This window comes from Cydia fagiglandana, chromosome 12, assembly GCF_963556715.1.
Source record: "Cydia fagiglandana chromosome 12, ilCydFagi1.1, whole genome shotgun sequence".
Lineage (NCBI taxonomy): Eukaryota > Metazoa > Arthropoda > Insecta > Lepidoptera > Tortricidae > Cydia > Cydia fagiglandana.
In genome coordinates this window covers 7,170,804-7,193,367 of record NC_085943.1, presented here as the reverse complement: position 1 = coordinate 7,193,367, position 22,564 = coordinate 7,170,804, and the positions used below count along the sequence as shown (strand labels likewise).

General features: G+C 37.6%; 1 protein-coding gene across 1 annotated transcript in view; it reads left to right on the top strand.

Moving 5' to 3' along the window:
- Positions 1 to 444: 444 nt before the first annotated feature.
- The window catches only part of LOC134669521 (dmX-like protein 2), a 108,854-nt gene continuing 86,734 nt past the window's right edge, over positions 445 to 22,564 (top strand). The window contains exons 1-3 of the mRNA XM_063527117.1: positions 445 to 709; positions 1,648 to 1,848; positions 14,808 to 14,961. Coding sequence (XP_063383187.1) covers positions 623 to 709; positions 1,648 to 1,848; positions 14,808 to 14,961 — 442 coding nt within the window. The 5' untranslated portion in view covers positions 445 to 622. The remainder of the gene's footprint in view (positions 710 to 1,647; positions 1,849 to 14,807; positions 14,962 to 22,564) is intronic.

Below are 22,564 nucleotides of genomic sequence, written 5' to 3'. Positions count from 1 at the left end.
ACTACTTATGAACACTAGGTTACATTCAAGTCATGATTTGGGTTTGAAAAATTTATTGGTGTCATATCTAGGATTGATTTACCTAAAATATTTATTATGTGTACATATATGAAATCTTGAGTTATTATTATGAGGGTAATGAAATAACCTCAAAAACCTTAAAAGTCTCGATTTACATTTTACTATAGCAACACAAGTTACAAGGACCGTTCCGAAACTATCATATTATCTTCCAACGGTATGTCGTGAATTTTATATTCACAAGTTTTCTTTTAATAATTTATTTAAATGTGAACCATTTATTTAATTATTTCTTTGAATATAGTAATAACATTATATTTTTAACCACAACGTATTTATTATTTTAATAAATTATGTAAAAGATTTTATGAATTTTGAACGTGTCCCATTTTTTATCTCTTTCCTTCACTCTACGTCATTCTCTCACGTTCGATGTATGGTGTCATTTCGTTTGTAATATTCGTGATTAAAGAAATATTAAAATGTTGAGAAGATTCCTTGTATGTTTAGTCAGCTATGTCTTGCTACATTGAAGATATGCTAGTGACTTTTGGTGGTGTGGAAAAGTTATAGCGAAGAAATTATAGTTAAATAGTTCAGTATGAACTGTCACCAAGTATTAAGTGGGGCCTGTAATTCAGGAGATCAATGTTTTGCTGTGGGTTCAGTCGAGGGAATCCCTTTCACAGTAAGTCATATGGTTGAGCATTAAATGACAGTTCTTATTAAGCTAGGTCTTGTGATGAGATATCTTTTAAGGTGGTAATAGAGTAATAGTTCTAACAGGAAAATCTAATTTAGCCAAGATTGATAAGCACTATATTTTGCATTGGGTGCTCTATTAGGTAGTAATGAAACAATTTTAGAAGGATTATAGTGCCTTGCGGAGTTGCGGCCAGTAAGTATGGCCTCATGAAAGAGTTAGATAATTTCCTTGAACATTAATTTGCATCTGTTAGCTACAGATATTTAAATAAGAATGTTATTGTAGACACCATTGTTATCCTTGAAGGTGATCAGTTACATTGCTTGTCATTGTTATTATGATCTTGTTGATTTAATTTCAAGTTCACAGTATTATTCTTGAACCTTAGTTAATTATGATTTATCTCTAACAATCTAGACTAGACTAGTCTAGACTTTTTAGAGTGCTAACAAAGTACTTGCTGTAGATAGTCTCTAAACACACAGATAACACTTAAATTTATTACTGATATTTGTTTATACTATGTCATATTACAACATATATACTTCATTGTAAGGTATTGTAATTTTTTTTTGCATTTCATAGTTGTAGTAGTGTTGTATTATCTTAGGGTCATTGCGTCAGTTTTCGTCCAGTTGAGGAAATTTGAATATAAACCTACATTGCTGCACAAATTTAGACTTATTGCAATCCTTAATGTCTAAACAATACATCTATCTACATAAAAATGATATTTCACAAGTAGAAAATTAAATATATTATTTGCTAATCCATCAAGTGGGTGAAAACTAGCACAATGACCATATTCCATCTGTCCAATTTCTTTGTCAAAAATAGGCTTTACTGACTTAAAAAGTCTTAAGTGGGTTTTACTGTAGTAGTTTTCAAATCAGTTGCTGTATCATCAATATTCTTTCCAGGCTTATGCTGCGGGCTGCAACATAGTGATACTAGCTTCAAATTTTGAGAGGGTCCAGATTATCCCCGGAGCTATCCATGGCTACATCCGTATCGGCTCCCTGGACTGCAGTACGGACACTGGAAAGATCGCTGCGGCGTATGGTGCTGAAGTCTGTATATTTGAGCCAACACCGTTGATCCATAGTGCAGCTACTACTCATGTAAGTACATATGCTCGCCCACACCGTTAACTCTACATTAGTGGACCTTATGCCTTTTGTAATAAGGTCTACCAATGAGGAGTGTTGCTGTTTATACATAGAAATAAAATTTAAACTTTTTCATATTATGTTCCTGGAATCCACGAAATTGACAGTTTGTAAATTGTGAATGAATTTGTTCATAAATTTTGCAGCTGCTTTACATTATTACTATAATAAATTAAATTATTCATAAGGAATAAATTATTCATAAATAATAAATGATTCGTGGAAATTAAGGGGAGAGGTCTTTGCCGCTGGGCAACTGGTGGGACACTCAAATAGGCTAGGAAAAAAAAAATATTTATGCTTGGTGGCCCATTGGTAAGGTGTGTAACTTCCAAACCAAAGCCCGCAGGTTCGAACTGTAGCTGAGTTTCTGGAAATATATGTTCAAAATACCAATTGATATTTGCCAAACGCTTTTTGGTGAAGGAAAACATTGTGAGGATATCGGATTAGTTCCAAAACCCTAGTTTCTCCTCTGTGTTTAAAGACTATCAGATCGCAGTCGTTTTCCTATTATCATAGTCATTTGTACCTATGTCATTTCCTGCAATCTGGAATTAGGTTGCCGAGCGGACCCCACGGTGCCCAAGTAAGCAAAAAAAGTGAATAGCGTTTATAACTTTTATAAGTCCACATATTAGCATATATCTGGACGGCATACCGCAACTATAAGATACCTATTTGCTGACATAAACCTATAGGAAATAAAAGATTTAAGCTTCGAAATGAAATGTTTCAATAGAAATGTCAATCCGTTAAAGGTTGAACTCTGTAAGAGCTGCCAACGACAAAAGCTGTCAGCACATTTCTGTCGTGGCCATTTAGACGGCAATTAGTTGTAACGTTCACGGCGAGGAAATGTAAACCGTTGCCACAGACATTCATGGAAATAGACACAGAATCACACATGCCTGAGGGTGGTATTCCACCTGTCCAATTTCTTTGTCCAATGTCAGTGCGTCTCACTCTCTAATTCAAGTAAAATGTGAGACGCAATACAGATTGGACGGATGGATTACTACCCTTAGGTATGGCAACCAAGTGACAGTTTTGTGTGAAACTGTGAAGCATCTAAGGTGCCCAAAAATAGCTTAAGGCCCCGTATTGTGATCTAAAAAAGCGGTACGATTTTCCAATAACTCCCCTCTCTGAATCTAGAAGGTTTAGACAGAAGGTGCCGTCAGCTTAATAATAAACGTGGTAGCATTTAAAAAGTCAACTAATTCTTACTATTACGGTGTTATACGTAGGTATTATTCAGTTTGTTCTACTGACCCGACCGAAGATTACTGAGATGAAAGATAAGATTTAACTATCAAGTAAGTACAAGTTAAGAACTTAAAGTCGCGCCACCACGGAAATACATTTTTACTTTTCAGTCTTTTCACCTAACAAGCTGTTACAAACATAAAGTTTGAATCTGGCTAGTCAGACATGTTAGACAATAATAAGTGTAATTACAGAGATACGCATTGGGACTATTTGGACTGAATTCTAAAAACATGGGGTGTCCAATTTAATGATAACATTATAACTTAATTGTTAAAGAATTACCTACCTCAATCAATCAATCAATAATTTATTTCGTCATCATAGGTGTAAATACATTAATACAGGTGATAGGGTGTTTTTAGGGTTCCGTACCCAAAGGGTAAAACGGGACCCTATTACTAAGACTTCGCTGTCCGTCCGTCCGTCCGTCCGTCTGTCACCAGGCTGTATCTCACGAACCGTGATAGCTAGACAGTTGAAATTTTCACAGATGATGTATTTCTATTGCCGCTATAACAACAAATACTAAAAACAATAAAATAAAGATTTAAATGGGGCTCCCATACAACAAACGTGATTTTTAACCAAAGTTAAGCAACGTCGGGAGTGGTCAGTACTTGGATGGGTGACCGTTTTTCGTTTGCTTTTTTTTTGTTTTTTTTTTGCATTGTGGTACGGAACCCTTTGTGCGCGAGTCCGACTCGCACTTGCCCGGTTTTTTTTCAATGCAGCAGCACAAATCTCTGCCATTCATTCTTTAAGTTGGTAAGGTAATAATTAGCATAATCATTCGCACGCAATGTTCCGTGTGAGCGGTGTGTGTAATCTACACGAGTATATGTCTGAACCTGTTAGTTTCAGCCAGGTGTTGTAGTTGTAACGACTGGATACAGTTAAACAAGCTCTATTTATCGAGGGAACCCTTCATCCCACGCTTCCCAGACGAAACCCAAAGTAATAAAACTCCGCGGTCGGATTGGTAAAAATAACGCGTGTACATTGACTGACAAGATGTAAGCCTTATTCCAAAGGCATAAAGTCCAAATGATCAGTTAAGAGTGGTAGTAATGTTTCAATGCCTGTTTCATTTAGTAGGCTAATGGTTTGTCTGTATTAGACGTATACGATCTAGAACAGTGGTTCCTAACCTGGGGGTAATTACCCCCGTGGGGGTAAAACTGGTATTTTACGGGGGTAATAAGCTAACCTAATATAACAATACAACAAACTTACACGTTTTATTTTTTATTACCATTGGGAGGAGGGGTAAAATCAGGTTCCCTAGTTAGTCATAGGGGTGACCGGACTGAAAAGGTTAAGAACCACTGATCTAGAAAGATAAAGCATGCCGCGAGCTATCTGCTGCGAGTCGTTACTCGTTACCTTATCAAATGTTTTTAAACAATAATGGTCGTATTATTTCAGGAGTATTTTAAAGGCTAGTTTGCCAAGTGTTATGGACTTACTAGGACGTAAATAAATGCGGATTGAATATACGCTAAGCTATTATTATCACTGCTTAAAATTATCTGTTAGAAAATGAACTAACTGCCGGTAGGAACACTAACAAAAATTAAGAATTTAAAAAACCCCTCAGCGCACTGAAACTGGCGGACCGATTTTGATAAAACATGTCTTAGAACCACCGCTAGAAAGCCTGCGTAAAAAACCGCATCCAAATCAGTACATCCGTTTAACAGCTACGGTCACTACGGTGCCACAGACAGACACACACACTTAGCGATCAAACTTATAATTATAACACCCCTCTTTTTACGTCAGCGGTTAAAAATCAGTATTAAAGTTAATAAATAATAATTTTCAGATGTCAGCAGACAAATGGGATAGGATCAATTTTGTATATTTCTTCGTTTTAATCTTGACACAGCACCAGTAGAAGTTCGAACGTAAAATGCATTCTGTAACTATAAATTGTTCTTAATGTCGAAAAACTAGTTCCAAACTTGGCACCGTTTCAGATACCACTGCTAGTGTCAAATGCGAACTATATTATATCCTTTAACTTTTTTATGGTTCCGTACCCAAAGGGTAAAAACGAGACCCTATTACTAAGACTCCACTGTCTGCCTGTCCATCTGTCTGTCTGTCACCAGGGTGTAGTAGTAGTAAACTCTTTATTGTACAAAAATACATATTAAAAATAACATACAATTAGCAAGAAGTACAAAGGCGAACTTATCCCTTTGAGTGTATCTCATGAACCGCGATAGCAAGGCAGTTGACATTTTCACAGTTCACAGATGATGCATTTCTGTTGCTGCTATAACAACAAATACTAAAAAGTACGGAACCCTCGGTGGGCGAGTCCGACTCGTACTTTGGGTTTTGGTGTTTTCATTCGTTCCGTGTACAAGTGTATTATGTATGTTATACTCATACATATAGTATATCTGACTATAGGTATTCATAATATTCATTCATTTACTTTAACGGAGAGGCGACCCGTCTATCAAGGTATTTCTATCACATTGATTTTACAAGATGTTTATATAAATGTATTTATGTACTGTTATGTTAAACGTTTGTAGTAGGTACCTATGTTGTAGTCTTCAATTGCCTGTTAACGAATGCCACATATGATTGATAATGCTAACTAAGCAATTTAGTTGGGCGGTCATTTAAATTATATCAGTTCATACCGGTTTTCGGTATAATATACACTATACAGCCGGCCGGCCCAAGGTGACATTCGCTATCGAACGCTTTGTGTCTCTCTATCACTCTTCCATATTAGTGCGACAGTGACCGTTGCGTTTCGATCACTACGGAGCGTAAACAGGGGTGCGAAACTCCTGACTTCGGGCAAACTCGGCTCCGTTCGGCTCAGCATTGCTCCGAGCAATTATTAGGGTTGGCACAACTTGACGTCCCTTTGCGTGCACGACCACGGATAAGATAATGACTTGAATTTTGAAAACCCTAAATAGCCGAAAGGGACATGTCATATATTAGAAAGGGACTGATTCGACCCTGAACCGCTGTCAAACTTCGGTCTTGTAGGAAGTTGCCTTTCTGTACGGTAATCATCATCATCATCATTTCAGTCATATGACGTCCACTGCTGAACACATGCCTCCCCCTTGGACCTCCATTCGTACCGGTTGGAAGCGACCAGCATCCAGCGTCCTCCGGCGACCTTAACAAGGTCGTCTGTTCATCTTCTGGGTGGACGGCTTACGCTGCGCTTACTAGTCCGTGGTCTCCACTCGAGCACTTTTCGACCCCATCGGCCATCTTCTCTGCGTGCAATGTGGCCCACCCATTGCCACTTAAGCTTGCTAATCCGGTGGGCTATGTCGGTGACTTTAGTTCGTCTACGGATCTCCTCATTTCTGATTCGATCACGCAGAGAAACTCCGAGCATAGCCCTCTCCATAGCTCGTTGAGCGACTTTGAGTTTTGAGATGAGGCCGATAGTGAAAGACCACGTTTCGGAGCCGTAAGTCATCACTGGTAACACACATTGATTAAAGACTTTCGTCTTGAGTAGTACGGTAGTACTATTATTTATTCTGTGGCGTAAGCGATTGGCATGTTGGCTACGCGGCCAGTATTGTTTGTATTTATGTATAGGTCGTTAGTGCCATTCATGTTGTTCTTGGCATGGTTACTCTTGAATAAAGAGTATATTGCTGCATATAAATACTAGTATCTACCTCAGAAATGAATTTAAACACCACTGACCTAGTTTGTTGTGTATAGGTAAGTAGGTTTTAGTCTTTAGGTGTTGGATAATAATGTAATGTGTACGTTTCCGTTTTTAACCGACTTCCAAATCTCAAAGAAGGAGGTTATCAATTCGGTTGTATGTTTTTTTTTATTTTTTTTATTTTTATTTTTTTTTATGTTTGTTACTCCATATCTCCGTCATTACTAGATCGATTTTGAAAATTCTTTTTTTGATTGAATGTATATGCATACAGATTGGTCCCGTTTTTGTCAAAACCCAGTTCTGATGATGGGATCCATGAGGAATCGAGGGAACTCCTCAAATCTTAAAGGCATACATATAGTGATTTTTGGGTTTTTATCAACAAATCAAGCATATACACCCAAGAAAGTGACATTTGGTGAAGTGGAACTGCTGATGATGATCAGAACGGAACTCTTTAACGACGCATAGTTCACGGTTGGCGATTTGTCCTCTTCGTTATGTTTGTTAAGCAAGTTAAGTTTTTAAGCCACATTTTTGTCAAGCTCGAGTTCTGATGATGGGATCCATGAGGAATCAAGGGAACTCCTCAAATCTTAAAGGCATGCGTATAGAGATTTTTGTATTTACATAAAAAAATCAAGCATTTTCATTAAAAACTGTTGCATTTGATGAAGTGGAACTGCTGATGATGATCAGAACAGAACTCTTAAACGACGCATAGTTCACGTTTGGCGATTTTTCCTTTTCGTTATGTTCGTTAAGCAAGTTAAGTTTTTAAGCCACATTTTTGTCAAGCTCGAGTTCTGATGATGGGATCCGTAAGGAATCGAGGGAACTCCTCAAATATTAAAGGCATACGTATAGATTTTTTTGTATTTTCATCATAAAATCAAGCATTTACATTAAAAACTGTCGCATTTGATGAAGTGGAACTGCTGATGATGACCAGAACATAACTCTTCAATGACGCATGGTACACGTTTGGTGATTACGAATTTCGATTTTGACTTGGACTGGGACCCGGACTCGGACTCATACCCGGATCCGGTTCGGACCCGGACTCGGATCCGGATTCGGACCCGGACTCGGATCCGGATTCGGACCCGGACTCGGAACCGGACTCGGACCCGGACTCGGACCCGGTCTCGGACCCGGTCTCGGACCCGGACACGGACCCGGACTCGTACCCGGACTCGGACCCGGACTCGGACCCGGACTCGGACCCGGACTCGGACCCGGACTCGGACCCGGAACTTGACCCAGAAAACCACTATGATACCTTAACTAAATAAACAACTATGATTACCTATCATAAAATTAATGTAGGTATAAAGTACGATGATGCCAATCTTACTAGCACCTCCCGCTTAAACCCCCGTACACCGCACGGCATGCGCCATTAAGTGGGTTAGGTTAGGTTTGAACTGCGGTCCTCACAGAACCGAACAAGGATTAGGTTAGATTAGAACTGCGAGCCTTACAGAAACGAAATGCTACTTGAAAAGTGGGTTTGATTAGGTTCGAACTGCGATCCGCACAGAACCGAACTGCTATCTGAGGAGTGGGTTAGGTTAGGCTAGAACTACGACCCTCATGGCTCCTCTTCACGATGGGCCAACGCCGGCCACTCCAAGGGACGCATTTATGCGTTAGAGGGAGCAAGTGATATTGCTATCTCATTCTACCGTATGGCTGCGTCCCTTGGAGTGGCCGGCGTTGGCCCATCCTGTAGAGGTCGTAGAGGAGCCATTATACAGAAGCGAAATGCTAGTAGAAAAGTGGGTGGTTTTACCTCCTTTTCTACATAGTGTACCATCTACAATAATCTTTCATCGGCCCCCATGGAAGTCGGTTTTTTTTTCTTAAAAATTATTATGTCTATACAGTATGTGTCTGACCATGGGGCTTTAATTCCAGGGCTTGATTTTACTCGCTAAACTGAGCTACTTTTACTATGGGACCAACCCTAAAATCGGGGATTTTTTTTTTTACTTTTCCATAGAAAACGTCGACATTTGATCAGCCAAAATGTATGAAAAAGTAAAAAAAAATTCGGAATTTTGGGGTTGGTTCCATAATAAAAGTAGCTCAGTTTAGCAAGTAGAATCGAGCCCTGGATTTAAAGCCCCATGGTCTGTAACACCCTGTATATTCCGTAACTATGAGTATGTCGGCGGCCGATCGTAAGATTAGGCAGATCGTAATGTTTTGAGGATAGTCACATTAAACCAATATATAGGTAGGATATAGGTTCGTTGGGTATGCTCGTGAAGTTGACCACCCCATATCTTAGTGAAAGATTTTCACGTTTCACGATATGCCTAGGAATTTCACGATATGCCTGATCTTACGATCGGCCGCCGACAAGTATACCAGCTTTGTAGTATTGGTAGGGAAATTTACACTAACGATATTATGACACATATCATCAGCTGACATCCGCAGTATAGTCCCAGGATTAATTTATCTAATAACAGTAACATTCCACTTGATTAGCGAAGTAGCGTATAAAACAACGTGACATTAATGTATAAAATTGTATAAGCTTGTAATCGTTGTCCCTGTCTCTTTCGAACAAAGATGAATGTCAGAGAAAAGAATGAACAAAATATGACCCAGATATTGAGCACATTTTTTACCCGACTACGAAAAATTTTTAGAAATAAGGTAGGTACATGTAGGTACAGTGTATCCATGTACCATAAAATGTATCGGAGCGGCCAAGGTGCTCACAAATATCTGAACACGCCTCTATTGTCTAGGCGTTAGAGTTCGTGTTCAGATATTTTAGAGCACCTCGGCCGTTCCGATATATCTGATGGCAAGATGGCAACTGTACCTACATGTCTCAAAGTTGGGAACAGGCCTCTCCTCTTCTTTTCTCCGAAATTAAAATATGTGTGTGAAGTCCTCAATGGGTATTAGATTTCACATTTGAATTTCTTCGCAGAATCGTACTTCGGTATGCATTGCAGGTTTTCTCATGTGGTTTATATTATGTTTATACTTAGATGTACAGTCGCCATCAGATATATCGGAGCGGCCAAGGTGCTCACAAAAATCTGAACACGCCTCTATTTTCAAGGCGTTAGAGCGCGTGTTCAGATATTGTGAACACCTTGGCCGCTCCGATATATCTGATGGCGACTGTACTCATGTAATCTTATGATTTATGATAAAGATTATGTTGTCAAAATGCGTCAGTGATTAATTAAAATGTAAATATTGACTGGACATGGTCCATAAACACACAATTTGTTTACAAGCAAGCATTCAATAAATTATCTTAGGGCGCCCTCTATTCTATTTCATTCGAGCTCTTGATTCGATTATTTGATGGCAAAGAGACGGAAAGTCGTTATTTTTAAGGCTCCGTCACACAGGCGCATTTTGCGGGCGGCGCTTGAGCGGGGCGCGCCGCTTTTACATATAAAACGCTCACGTCGCGCTCACTCCCCGCCCGGAAACACGCCTGTGTGACGAAACCTCCACTATTTAAGGGTTCAGCTATAATAAAATTTATTAAATGTAAAGTTTTGTTACTATAAAGTTAATAGATAGTCGTATCGAGTGACATCACAATATACATGTATTTCATTTAATTACTGCGGTTACTGTAATTTTTCAAAAAGCAAAATATGACCATTCATTACACTTGTGTCCATTTTTTTAAATTAAGTATAGTCACGTAATTTGAATGTTAGTCACTTTTGAACCTTAATGCCATATGTTACCTACAAAGAATCGAAAAGTGTCAAAACTTAAAATTCCTTGACTGTACAATACAATGTCTTCTTCCATTCAAACAAGTCGAATTTTCTCTCAGCACCTTATACTTCTCAGTAAAACAAATATGACAGATTCATCGCATGCAAATTATGTATGTCACGACCGCGACTGTTGTAATCAAGAGGAAGCGTACACTAGAGAATGCTTATCGAGTCACGTTCAATTTGGGATTGAATTTAAACGGCATGATAATGAACCGATGTCAGAACCCACGTACTTACTCGAAAAGACTTTATGAACAATAATTATAATAGTACCTACAGTCAGAATCGAGATGATATATTATACCTACTTATACTGTGACTGTATGTCACGCTCCGTGGGTTTTAGGGTTCGCTAAATAAAATTGAACATTCCATAGCGTAAGTATTGAACAACCAATTTAGCTAAGACCCTAAAAGGCTCAACAATCGGGGAGCGTGATAGTACATAAGTTCCGAAACACTGATGTTTAATAACTTCATTATCGTCCATCATTCTTTCTGTCATTTCTGATTCCATCATTCTAACCAATTCACTGTCAGTATAATGTCATTTCTAGTATCATTACTTTGACATAACTCCAATACTGACGGAAATTATTAAAATAAACTTCATTACTTGCCGTCATTCCTTCATGACACTCCCTACACTATCACTAAAAACGTCATTCCGTCAAAGTAATGTCAGTATCCATGATAGTGTCGGGGCCGTAATTGGTAGGTACGAGCCGGGGTTTAAATCCGCAACCTCCGGATTGAACCTCATGCCGCTAAGCTACTAGAGCCCTATATTGTTTATTTTTATTAAATTAAAATAAATAAACCTTAGGTACGTATAAGATCATTTAAATGTAGGTATACATTTATTTGATCTTATACAATAATGGTGCGCGTAAAAATATACCACTCGCTTATGACTCTGCAAAATAAAATCGTGTCAGATTTTTTGCGCAGTTATAGTGGTTATTTTCTTATGAAAAATTAAGCTAGAGCTCCAGTTGAGCTGCTGAACGATCAGTAAAGTGATATTTTGCTCTAACGGCTACATCAGATACATATTTTGCAGTTTAATTTATACGTCGAACTGCATTCGTGACTTAAATTGGATTGCAAATCAATACTGTTAGAGCCACGTGATTCCAATTCGCCGACGGACTATAATACCGGACGCATCCCGAGCTCTGAACATATTAAAAATATTGTAAATAAAATACTTAGTAGGTTAAAAATATTAAAATTACTAACTAAACGGACTGTGAGGTCTATGAGTTAGTCGAGTTATAAAATTCAGGATAGGTGGGTATTTATTATTTATTATTAGCCTATATTGTCCCACTGTTGGGCAAAGGCCTCCCTCTTATTCTTCCACGTAGGGATACGTGAGGGAATCCTCAGAAGTTTCCCACCAGTCTCTGTCAAAAGCGTCAATCTCGTCCCGCCACCGACGAGGTCTACCGTCACGCCTTACAATTTGTGGGACCCAACGGGTGGACCCAATCGATTCAGGCGTAAATACGTACGAGAAGTAGTCCCCGTCCGAGGTTTCTGTTTCGGCATAAAAATCATGTTTTGGCCGAGTGTTCGCTTTCGGCCAAAAACATCCAAAGCGCGCACCCGAGCTGCATACATCGCCATTGTTAGTAGCTCGGTACTACTTACAGGGCTAGCGTGTTTTGTTTGAAATGTTCAGTATATTTGTGTTGGCTTGTAAAAATCTGACAAGCCTACTGTGTTCTTGTGTGGTGACGGCTTCGGAAGCCGGTGTTGGCGGTGTTGCTCGAAGGGTGTCGGCATTTACGCAAACATCAAAGGGCTCCTCTACATGATGGGCCAACGCCGGCCACTCCAAGGGACGCATGTATGCGTTAGAGGGAGCAAGTGATATTGCTATCTCATTCTACCGCATAGCTGTGTCCCTTGGAATGGCCGGTGCTGGCCCATCGTGTAGAGGAGCCAAAAGGCGTCGGACCACTGTTACATTTTACACCGTGCCCATGTTGTTTGAAAAATACTATAATGTAGAGCCATAAACGGCCACGGGCAATTGATCTTCATTATATTATAAATTATCAAGTCTTCATAAAGTGGATAGAGTAGTTCTAAATGGCTATTGTCCAATGTCAAAAGTACGTGACTCTTTGCCGTACCTACTTACGGAAAAAAAACATAAAATATCAAAGCAGTTTTACGCTTTAAGTGGCAATTCTTGATTACGTATTCAAGAGCGCCACAATAACACACATCTTTGTTTGTGAAACATTTCAAATGAATGTTGTCTAATTTATATTGATTGAATCTCGGAAACGGCTCTAACGATTTCTATGAAGCTTGGTATATGGGGGTTTTCGGGGGCAAAAAATCGATCTAGTTAGGTCTTATCTCTGGGAAAATGCGCAATTTTGATTTTTTATATGTTTTTCGAGCAAAGCTCGGTCTTACTATTAACTACAACAGCTTACCTACTTATTTCACGACTAATGATAGTTGAGATATAAACGCTTGTGTTTAAAACATACCGATTTATTGTTCCAATTAAATATTAACTTTGATCGTGAAGATGATTTAATTTCATATATGATATGTTCCACTTAGAATTTGCTTAAATACAAACTGCCATGCTAGTTTTTCTATCAACCTGTACCAATAGGTATATTGTAACTATTACCATGTTACACAATTGTTGTATTCGCTCGTTCAATCCATTTGTGGCAGCACATTTAAATCGGCCTGCACATACTACGTACAGACCTAATAACATGTGTACACAATAGAACATGGTACGGAAGTATGAACATATGTAACTTCCACTGTAGATTTGTACCATCGTACACACTGTTAACTGCCAATCCGTAGCCTTCTTTCCTTCCTTCTTTTAAAGGCATAAGGTCAGGGCCGTCTTAAACTATGCTGGGGCCCCTGGGCACATAAGAATTTGGGGCGCTTTTGGAAAGTAAAGAAAGCTATTAAAGTTAAATTTTTTTACTATGATCTTCTGTTTATTATTTTGTTACTGTCTGTCCTTCGGGGCCCTCTGAGGATGGGGCCCTGGGCAAGTGGGCAGGGGCCCCGTGTGCCCTTATGGTAAAGACGGTACTGCATTGCATAAGGTCCACCCGTGGCCAGCGTGGCTGTTAGTACTTAAATCCATCGCGTGCCGACATACATAGCCGAGCCGGTGCTAACTAATTCTACGTAATTTTTCTTCAAAAGCTGTAAGCAAAGAGCTCATTGTCTTTAAGTAGGCAAGCCAATCAACTTTAATTTTGCTTGCTTTGCTTTTAGACCTGCCATTGATTGAAAATGCCCATTCTATGAAGGTGCAATATGCAGTCATACATAATATGACGGCCAAGTTGACCAAATAAATCGTTTCATTCGTAACACACCATTTTACCATGGAAATAAGAATGTGTTCCGATATATGTTGGGGCACTTTGGCAGTCACTATCTAAGTATATATTTGATGCTAACTAACTGTACGATCTGGCTACGAAGTTTACCATTTTTCGCCAAATTCCCATACACAGTTACCCGTTGTTATTGCTCTCTAGTATATATAGTTGACATTTAGTATACATAGGCTTTGTATCTCAAGTTATTGAAACGTTACGTAAAGCTGCTGGAGACTGTTTGTCTCCAGTTTATCGATTGCAGAAGTTTTAAGCACTGCGGTGTTAGCCGCTGCGGAATATCTGTTCATACCTATAGGTAATGTAGGTGTCGTACAGATATTTGCCTAGTCTTTCCTGTTTCGGATACTGGTTATAATACTTGCTATTTTGAATCGAAATAAAATGACGTAGGAAGAATTGTACTTTCGCAAACGCGCTATGGTTTCCCGAGCTGTATATTCTGATGTGTTTTTTAACTGAGAGTTTATATTTTATAAAAAATGTCCCACAGTTTTTTTCCTATTGTGTTACCATTTCCCCATATACTTTGTATGGCGGGAACAAAAAGGAAAGTTTGAAAAATGTATGAAAATTTTAGGACATTTTTTTTCCTATGAGGATGAAAAGGGCTCGCGATCCTGACTAGTGACTAGAAATAACACAAAATTGGTAAAAAAGGTCACAATATGTAAAATTGCCAAAAAATAAAACAAACGCTTAACTACGCAATAAAAAGAGTTTCACAATTAAGAATTCACCTGAAAAATCGACAGGTTTTTTTATGTAGTTATTTCTTTTAAGGGTTTGGAGTACCGATGGGTGCAAACCGGGAAGCTCACCGCGGACGGACCAATCACTGCCCTTTCATGGAACTTGGAGGGCACGCGGCTCCTCACCGGTGGAAAGATCTTGCAGCTCTGGCACCAAGCATCACTTTATCAAGAGGACAGCCAACGTAAGTCAAAGTCGCCATTTTGAATTATGTCTCTGACGGTCCGATTGCGATCAAATCGATGTATAGTCGTTTCTGGCGTATTTATATAGGTAGGAAAAACTGTTGGGAACTTCAAACGTAATTTATTCGTAAAAAAAAGGTGTGTATGTGATGTATCACATCTAATTTTTTTTTTCCCTATTCAGAAAGCCTACCGCGAACCACGTTCGACGCGTTGCCCCCCTGTCACACGGCGCGATTCGGGAAATGATTTAGAGATGCACTAGATAAGATATAGTAAAGATATGTGACGTTCCACGTGAAAGGTACCATTACCCCGACTGAATATTGGAGCGGCGTTAATAATAAGCGTAAGCGCCTGCTGCCATAAGGTACCTTTTGCCGTGGAACGTCACATATCTTTACTATTTCATATCTAGTGAATGTCTAACGGCGCGATATCTTAAAGTTCGAATCGCGCCGACACTTTCGTACAACAAGGGCAACAGAGAGGCAAGACATTGAAAGTTGTTCGCGGTAGGCCCTTAGCAACCCTTTGTCGTTATCATTACACATCTCTACGAAGCATTCGGCTATCGGCTATTTCATCAGTCAAAGTGTCGTCTAGCCTAGTCTGAATCCAATAAGAAATAGAAAAGATCGTTTCATTAAATATTATGTACATACTCATACTCATATACCTACTACACCGAGCTTACACAATACAAAACCGTACGGCTACTACCAGTTTTAACATTGACAGATACGCTCGCGTCTACGTAAATTACTTTCTATATATCTCGCTTGCACTAATATGTGAGTACGAGCGAGATGCATAGAAAGTAAGTTACTTAGACGCGAGCGTATCTGTCAATGTGAAAACTGGTGGTAGTGGTTCTGGTCGCTTTTAGTCGTCTTTTCGTTTGTCGTGTTTTGTAGTAACGTGCGCCCAAGGCTCAAGCCTGTAACATAAATACATATAAACTTTTTGGGTGAAAATGTTAAAATGTATAGTAATAAGAGTAAAGTTGTGAGCCTTGAAAATCTGAACATTACGCGATTATTCATGGATTCGTCCTTTATACACGTAAAATGTCACTCGGACTCGGACCCAAAGTTAGAAAATTATTCCCTATTGCGAACAACTTTTTCATTGAGGGTTATTCTTCCGCAATTTCACCTAATAATAGTGACTTATGTCACTATTTATAGGTGAAATTATCAATGAAGCTATCAGTCCGAAATCCTTTAAAAGCATAATGAAATGAAATGAAATGAAAACATTTATTTTCAGGCAACTATTGGCCCATAGATACATACCTTAAAACTAGCATACATATTAATACAAAATCTATCTTAAAACTAAAAACACAATTATGGCTGCGATGCAGTTCGCAACCCCGCAGTGTCAGGGAGCCGGCCGCGGAACCGCCTGAACTTGACACCCTTCGGCCAAAACTCCGCCTTGGTGAAGGTCGCTAGATGTTCAGTCGGAACGCTCAGCACAAAAGAATTAAAATTCACACTGTGTCGAGATTCCAACTTCACGACCCTCAGGATGAATCCGGACTTGGCTCGTACATACTTCACGATCTCCTCGACCTTCGTAAGGTAGTAGGTAGTAAGGTAATAAATCAATCGCTAAGATATGCTGTTCACGTGACTATAATTCACTTTTGTCTAAAACGCGATATGACACAGGTTTTATCAGAATGTACTCAGTGTTAGCACACTGAGATAATGGATAATGTGGATAATCTTATTTTGAGCGCCACCTTAGTTGACAGTGGCGGTCGTTTAATGTACAATGGGACCATATGAGTTAAGCTTTATTCGTAGATCACAAACAAGCAATTATCGATATATGTATATTAATGTCATGGGAGTCTAATGCGCGTTGCCAGCTTTTTATAAATATTTCTTTCTTGAGAACGTCCCTTGTCCCTTGAGGAAACCTCGATAGAAAGCCCATTCCTTAGCCTCTGTGCGCGTCATTTTATGTGAACTACTAAACATACTATAAACTACGTACGTAGGTACTTCTCCGTGATGCGCTATGGCCGGCACTTAGGTATATATGTCGGCGGCCGATCGTAAGATCAGGCAGATCGTAATGTTCCTGTGTATTGTTTTGAGGATAGTCACATTAAACCAATTATTAGGTAAGATAGGTTCGTTAGGTTGCTTCAGATACCCGAAGGGCAAACTGCCCAGAAATAGGAGCCCCGCGTCGACTCAGGGAACGAGTCAAAGATTTTCACGTTTCACGATATGCCTAGGAATTTCACGATATGCCTGATCTTACGATCGGCCGCCGACATATACATCATGAACGATGCATTTAAGTAATATTATTTCAAACAGGAACATTATCAATTCAGGAATACGAATACAATAACTTGTTATGCTCATTTTATTGCAATTACATTGATTTATCGCTTACGAGTATATAATTAATTGCTCGAGCAATTTTGTTATATAACATAACGAAATAATCAATTATCAATAAATTATGGGTTGTACACAAGTTTTAATTATGGCGCGTAAATCATTGACATTTAATAACCAGCTTTTGCTGTAGGACTTAGCTAATTATTACAATAACGGCTAAAACGTAAATGTCAACCACAATATCCTCATGACAACCTAATGAGTGAGCCGGAAATGTAACTCAAGCCACCGAATAACTAATTATGTGTGTGGCATTATGTGATGCGTAGGTCCATGTTCATATTATGTATTCTGAAACGCTTATCTGCCTGTTAAATTGGGCTAGTTTCAGTATGAGCGTTATCGCATAATTCTATGCCATCGTATGCTCCTGTTTCTGTACCTATGTACAGCACAATTATCCGATTGATTAACCTCACTTAGCAGTGAGCTATAAAAATTAAGTGAACGTTTTAACGTTGACAGATGATTTGGTGAAACCTACCCCTATCATACGTAATTCAAAGTGACAGTTAAGGTGGATGTCTAGGGATGGGATGCCGATTATCAGCCAAAAGATGGCGTCACTGTGCACGAATTGTGGATTTTCACTATTTCTCCCAAAATACAAAGTTTCATAAGATGTGTTGATATGTGCGAAAACTATAAAAAATACTACATCTAAATCGAGACATGTTCAACTCAACATTGTCTCATTTCGTTATTACCGGAATCCAACTGCAAAATATTGCAATTTCTTGCATTCACGCACACTTACGTACTTAAAGTCACCTTAAAGTCAGTGTCAAATGTCAGCACATTCGTAATGTTACAGTAAAGTAACCTAGAGGGCGCAGCGGATGAAATGTTTATTGTTGAAAAAAGATTGGAAATTAAATAATAAATTCTTGTTTGAGCAACGATTAAGAATTACAACGCATTCAGAAGCAACTAATGTTTTCGACCATCAAATGTCATGTGCTCGTGGCACCCGTAGCCTCTATTTTGAAAAAAATCAGATTGTAGCTAAGATACATGGTTCAAACCCCGACAATGCCAGTTTTTTTTTATTTTATAATTTTAGCATTCTCTTTTGAATTATTTTAAGCGTATGTTATTCTTCGAAACTAAACTTACGTGAGTAAAATATTTTCAGTATTTTAATTATTTTTTAATAATATTATGGGAAGATTTATAAAAGTATTTTTATTTTCCGATTTCAAAGGATATAAATAATGATTAAAATAATTAAAAAAAAGTCATGCATGAGGCTAATTAGGATCGCAGAATAGGTATATAAGAAGTCAACTATCGACGAAGTATAGCTGGTCAAGCAGATCTTGTCAGTAGAAAAAGGCGGCAAATTTGAAAAATGTAGGCGCGAAGGGATATCGTTCATAGAACATTTGAATTTCGCGCCTTTTTAGGGTTCCGTACCCAAAGGGTAAAACGGGACCCTATTACTAAAACTTCGCTGTCCGTCCGTCCGTCCGTCCGTCCGTCTGTCACCAGGCTGTATCTCACGAACCGTGATAGCTAGACAGTTGAAATTTTCACAGATGATGTATTTCTGTTGCCGCTATAACAACAAATACTAAAAACAGAATAAAATAAAGATTTAAATGGGGCTCCCATACAACAAACGTGATTTTTGACCAAAGTTAAGCAACGTCGGGAGTGGTCAGTACTTGGATGGGTGACCGTTTTTTTTTTGCTTTTTTTTTTGTTTTTTTTGCATTATGGTACGGAACCCTTCGTGCGCGAGTCCGACTCGCACTTGCCCGGTTTTTTTACTGACAAGATTTGCTTGACCAGGTATAAAATAAGTTTCCAAAATTTTATTGAAATGATATACCTACATGAAATAATCAAATACAACACATTTACTTAAAATAACTTTTAAAATAAGGCATATAAAATTTCCAAAAAGATGAAACAAAATAAATAAATAAATACAAAAAGAAATGAGTCTTTGTTCGTGGTTTGAACCCTGTCATGCTGTTCAACTTGTTAGACTTATACTCAGTAGCTAAAAGCCACTAGACCATTTGACCATAGTAGACCCGGGCGAAAAATGCCTTCTTATTTAAGTAACCCATTACTGTCAAAAATATCAAGTTTGAATTGATTTGAAATATAATTTTTCATTGTCGAGTTATTGACATCCAAACGTTGCGAGCATGTTGTACTTTAAACCACTTGGCAACGTCGCACGGGGAATTCTTCTGAAAATGTATGTCCTTTTATATTTTGATATTTATGGATATATGAGGATTCTTCTACTTATGTTGCAAATTGATTAAATTATCGAGAGAAAAATGCTAATGCAAAGAAAACAAGAAATATCCGTTTCATTTCTCATGCTATTGATTCGGTTAAATTGTGTTCTAATGTATGGGGAAGACAAACTAATTATAGCCAGCCTTTTATGAATGTAGTATGACACCATAGGGTATGGTGCTTTACGCACACTAGCGTCCCTTCCCCTCCCCCTGACGCAACCCCCCCTTTTTGCATGAAATATGTCCCGGTACACAGTTTTTTACATTTTTTGAGGAAAGAATATATTTTAGGAAAAAAGTGTCAATGAAAGAAATAATCCTTAATAAATTCTTAATAAAAAAGGTCATATTCATTTTTTTTATATCATGCACCTAATTCATGTATTAGCTTGTCAAAATTCGAAATAACATAGTTTTTACTTAGGGTTCGAAACTCATTTATTATACACGGTGTAACATGAGGAAACCGAATAATTTTAACAGCGTATTCCTGATCACATTTAGAGACAAAAATGTCCTATAAACTTTTTTGAAATTCGCCTAGTTTCAGAGTTAATTCCAATAAAAAAAAAACAAGTTTCTATTGTTACATCCAATCCGCATTGGGCTAGCGTGGGGACTATAGCCCAAGCCCTCTCGCGCATGAGAGGAGGCCTGTGCTCAGCAGTGGGACGTATATAGGCTGAAATGATGATGATTGTTACATAGTTCAAAACGCCTTTTTGATGGCGATGTTGTTACTATGGGATTTAGTCTAAATATCCTTATTGATATGTCAAAAAGTGACAATTAAGTAACACGTTGCAAAAACTATGTTTACCGAAAAAAAAGTAAAAATCCATGTTAACTGACAAGTTTACCAATAACATTTACTTTTTATGTACATACATATATACTCAAAAAATTAAAAAATTGCGGCCAAGTGCGAGTCGGACTCGCGTTCCAAGGATTCCGTATATTACACAATTTTTAACAATGTATTTTTTATTTTATTTATTTATTTATTTAGATATTTAATTCAGGGAACAAGGCCCATATTACAAATACCTTACAGACTAACATACATATGTATTTTATAAACTTAAAACTAAACATTATTTATGCGAAACGTGAGTGAAATCTTTAAAAAATCCGTAGGAGTCGGATCAAAAACTGTAATTAAGTCCGACTCACGCTTGACTGTACATTTCTAATAGGTTTTCCTGTCATCATAGACCTATTTTATGTATTTTTTCAAAATTTTAAACCTAGTAGTTTCGGAGATAAAGGGGGAGGGGGGAATAGTCATTTTTTGCCTATTTTCTTGAATAACTTCTAAAGTGTTTATTCGAAAATTATAAAAAATATATATTTGAGATCCTTACAATAAGCTCTTTCATTTGATATGTAACATGATATAGTTTGAAATTTTTTATTTTTTAATTTTTTCATTTACCCCCCAAAAGTGGCCCCCATGTTTAAAATTCATTTGTTTACAAACTTACATATGTGTACCAGATTACAACTTGATTGGTCCAGTAGTTCCGGAGAAAATCGGCTGTGACAGACGGACAGACAGACAGACGCACGAGTGATCCTATAAGGGTTCCGTTTTTTCCTTTTGAAGTACGGAACCCTAAAAACAATAAAAAAAATTGTTTTCGGCGAAATTGACCTAAACTCATACAAACATTTTTTCCTTCTTTTAATTTGACCTCAGAAATAAAATCTTTCGCATTTCTTGAGGACACCTTGTATAATAAGTGTTATAAAATGAATATATAACCTTTTTTACTAAGAATTTAATAAGGAACTATTTCTTTCATTGACACTTTTATCCTAAAATGTATACATGAGGTCAAAAAAAGGAAAAGATGTAATATGTGTTTAGGTCAATTTCGCCAAAAAAAAAATTTTTTTTGGTTTTTTTTTTAATTTTATGAATGAATTTGTATATAAAAATTGTCACTTAAAATGGTTTTTTTTTTCGTAAAACTTAGTTTTTGTAAAGTGTTACTTGTCACTTTTTGACATATCAATAAGGATATTTAGACTAAATCCCATAGTAGCAACATCGCCATCAAAAAGGCGTTTTGAACTATGTAACAATAGAAACTTGTTTTTTTTTTATTGGTATTAACTCTGAAACTAGGCGAATTTCAAAAAAGTTTATAGGACATTTTTGTCTCTAAATGTGATCAGGAATACGCTGCTAAAATTATTCAGTTTCCTCATGTTACACCGTGTATAATAAATGAGTTTCGAACCCTAAGTAAAAACTATGTTATTTCGAATTTTGACAAGCTAATACATGAATTAGGTGCATGATATAAAAAAAATGAATATGACCTTTTTTATTAAGAATTTATTAAGGATTATTTCTTTCATTGACACTTTTTTTCCTAAAATGTATACTTTCCTCAAAAAATGTAAAAAACTGTGAACCGGGACATATTTCATGCAAAAAGGGTGGGTTGCGTCAGGGGGAGGGGAAGGGACGCTAGTGTGCGTAAAGCACCATACCCTAAGGTATCATACTACATTCATAAAAGGCTGGCTATAATTAGTTTTTCAAAAAGCACAATTTGACCGAATATATGAAAGAGGGTCATTGTTGTTGTAAAAGGTGTGCAGGAAATGATACGTTTCTGCACTAGAGCAGTTTAGGTTCCAATTACAAGTACGATTTTATTATTCTTTTTACAATAAGCAATTGAAATTTGGGTATAAATGGATTTGTTATACAATTTCCATTCTGATATTTGACTCCCCATTCCATAAATTACTTTTGGCCAAATTGTTAATTGAAAATACCTACTCTCAAAAATACCTACTCTCAAAAATACCTACTATAAAAATGTATTTAAAAAAACACATGCATTTTACTTTCCTCGTATGCGAAATGAAAAGTAGAGTGTTTTAACTCGGGTGAA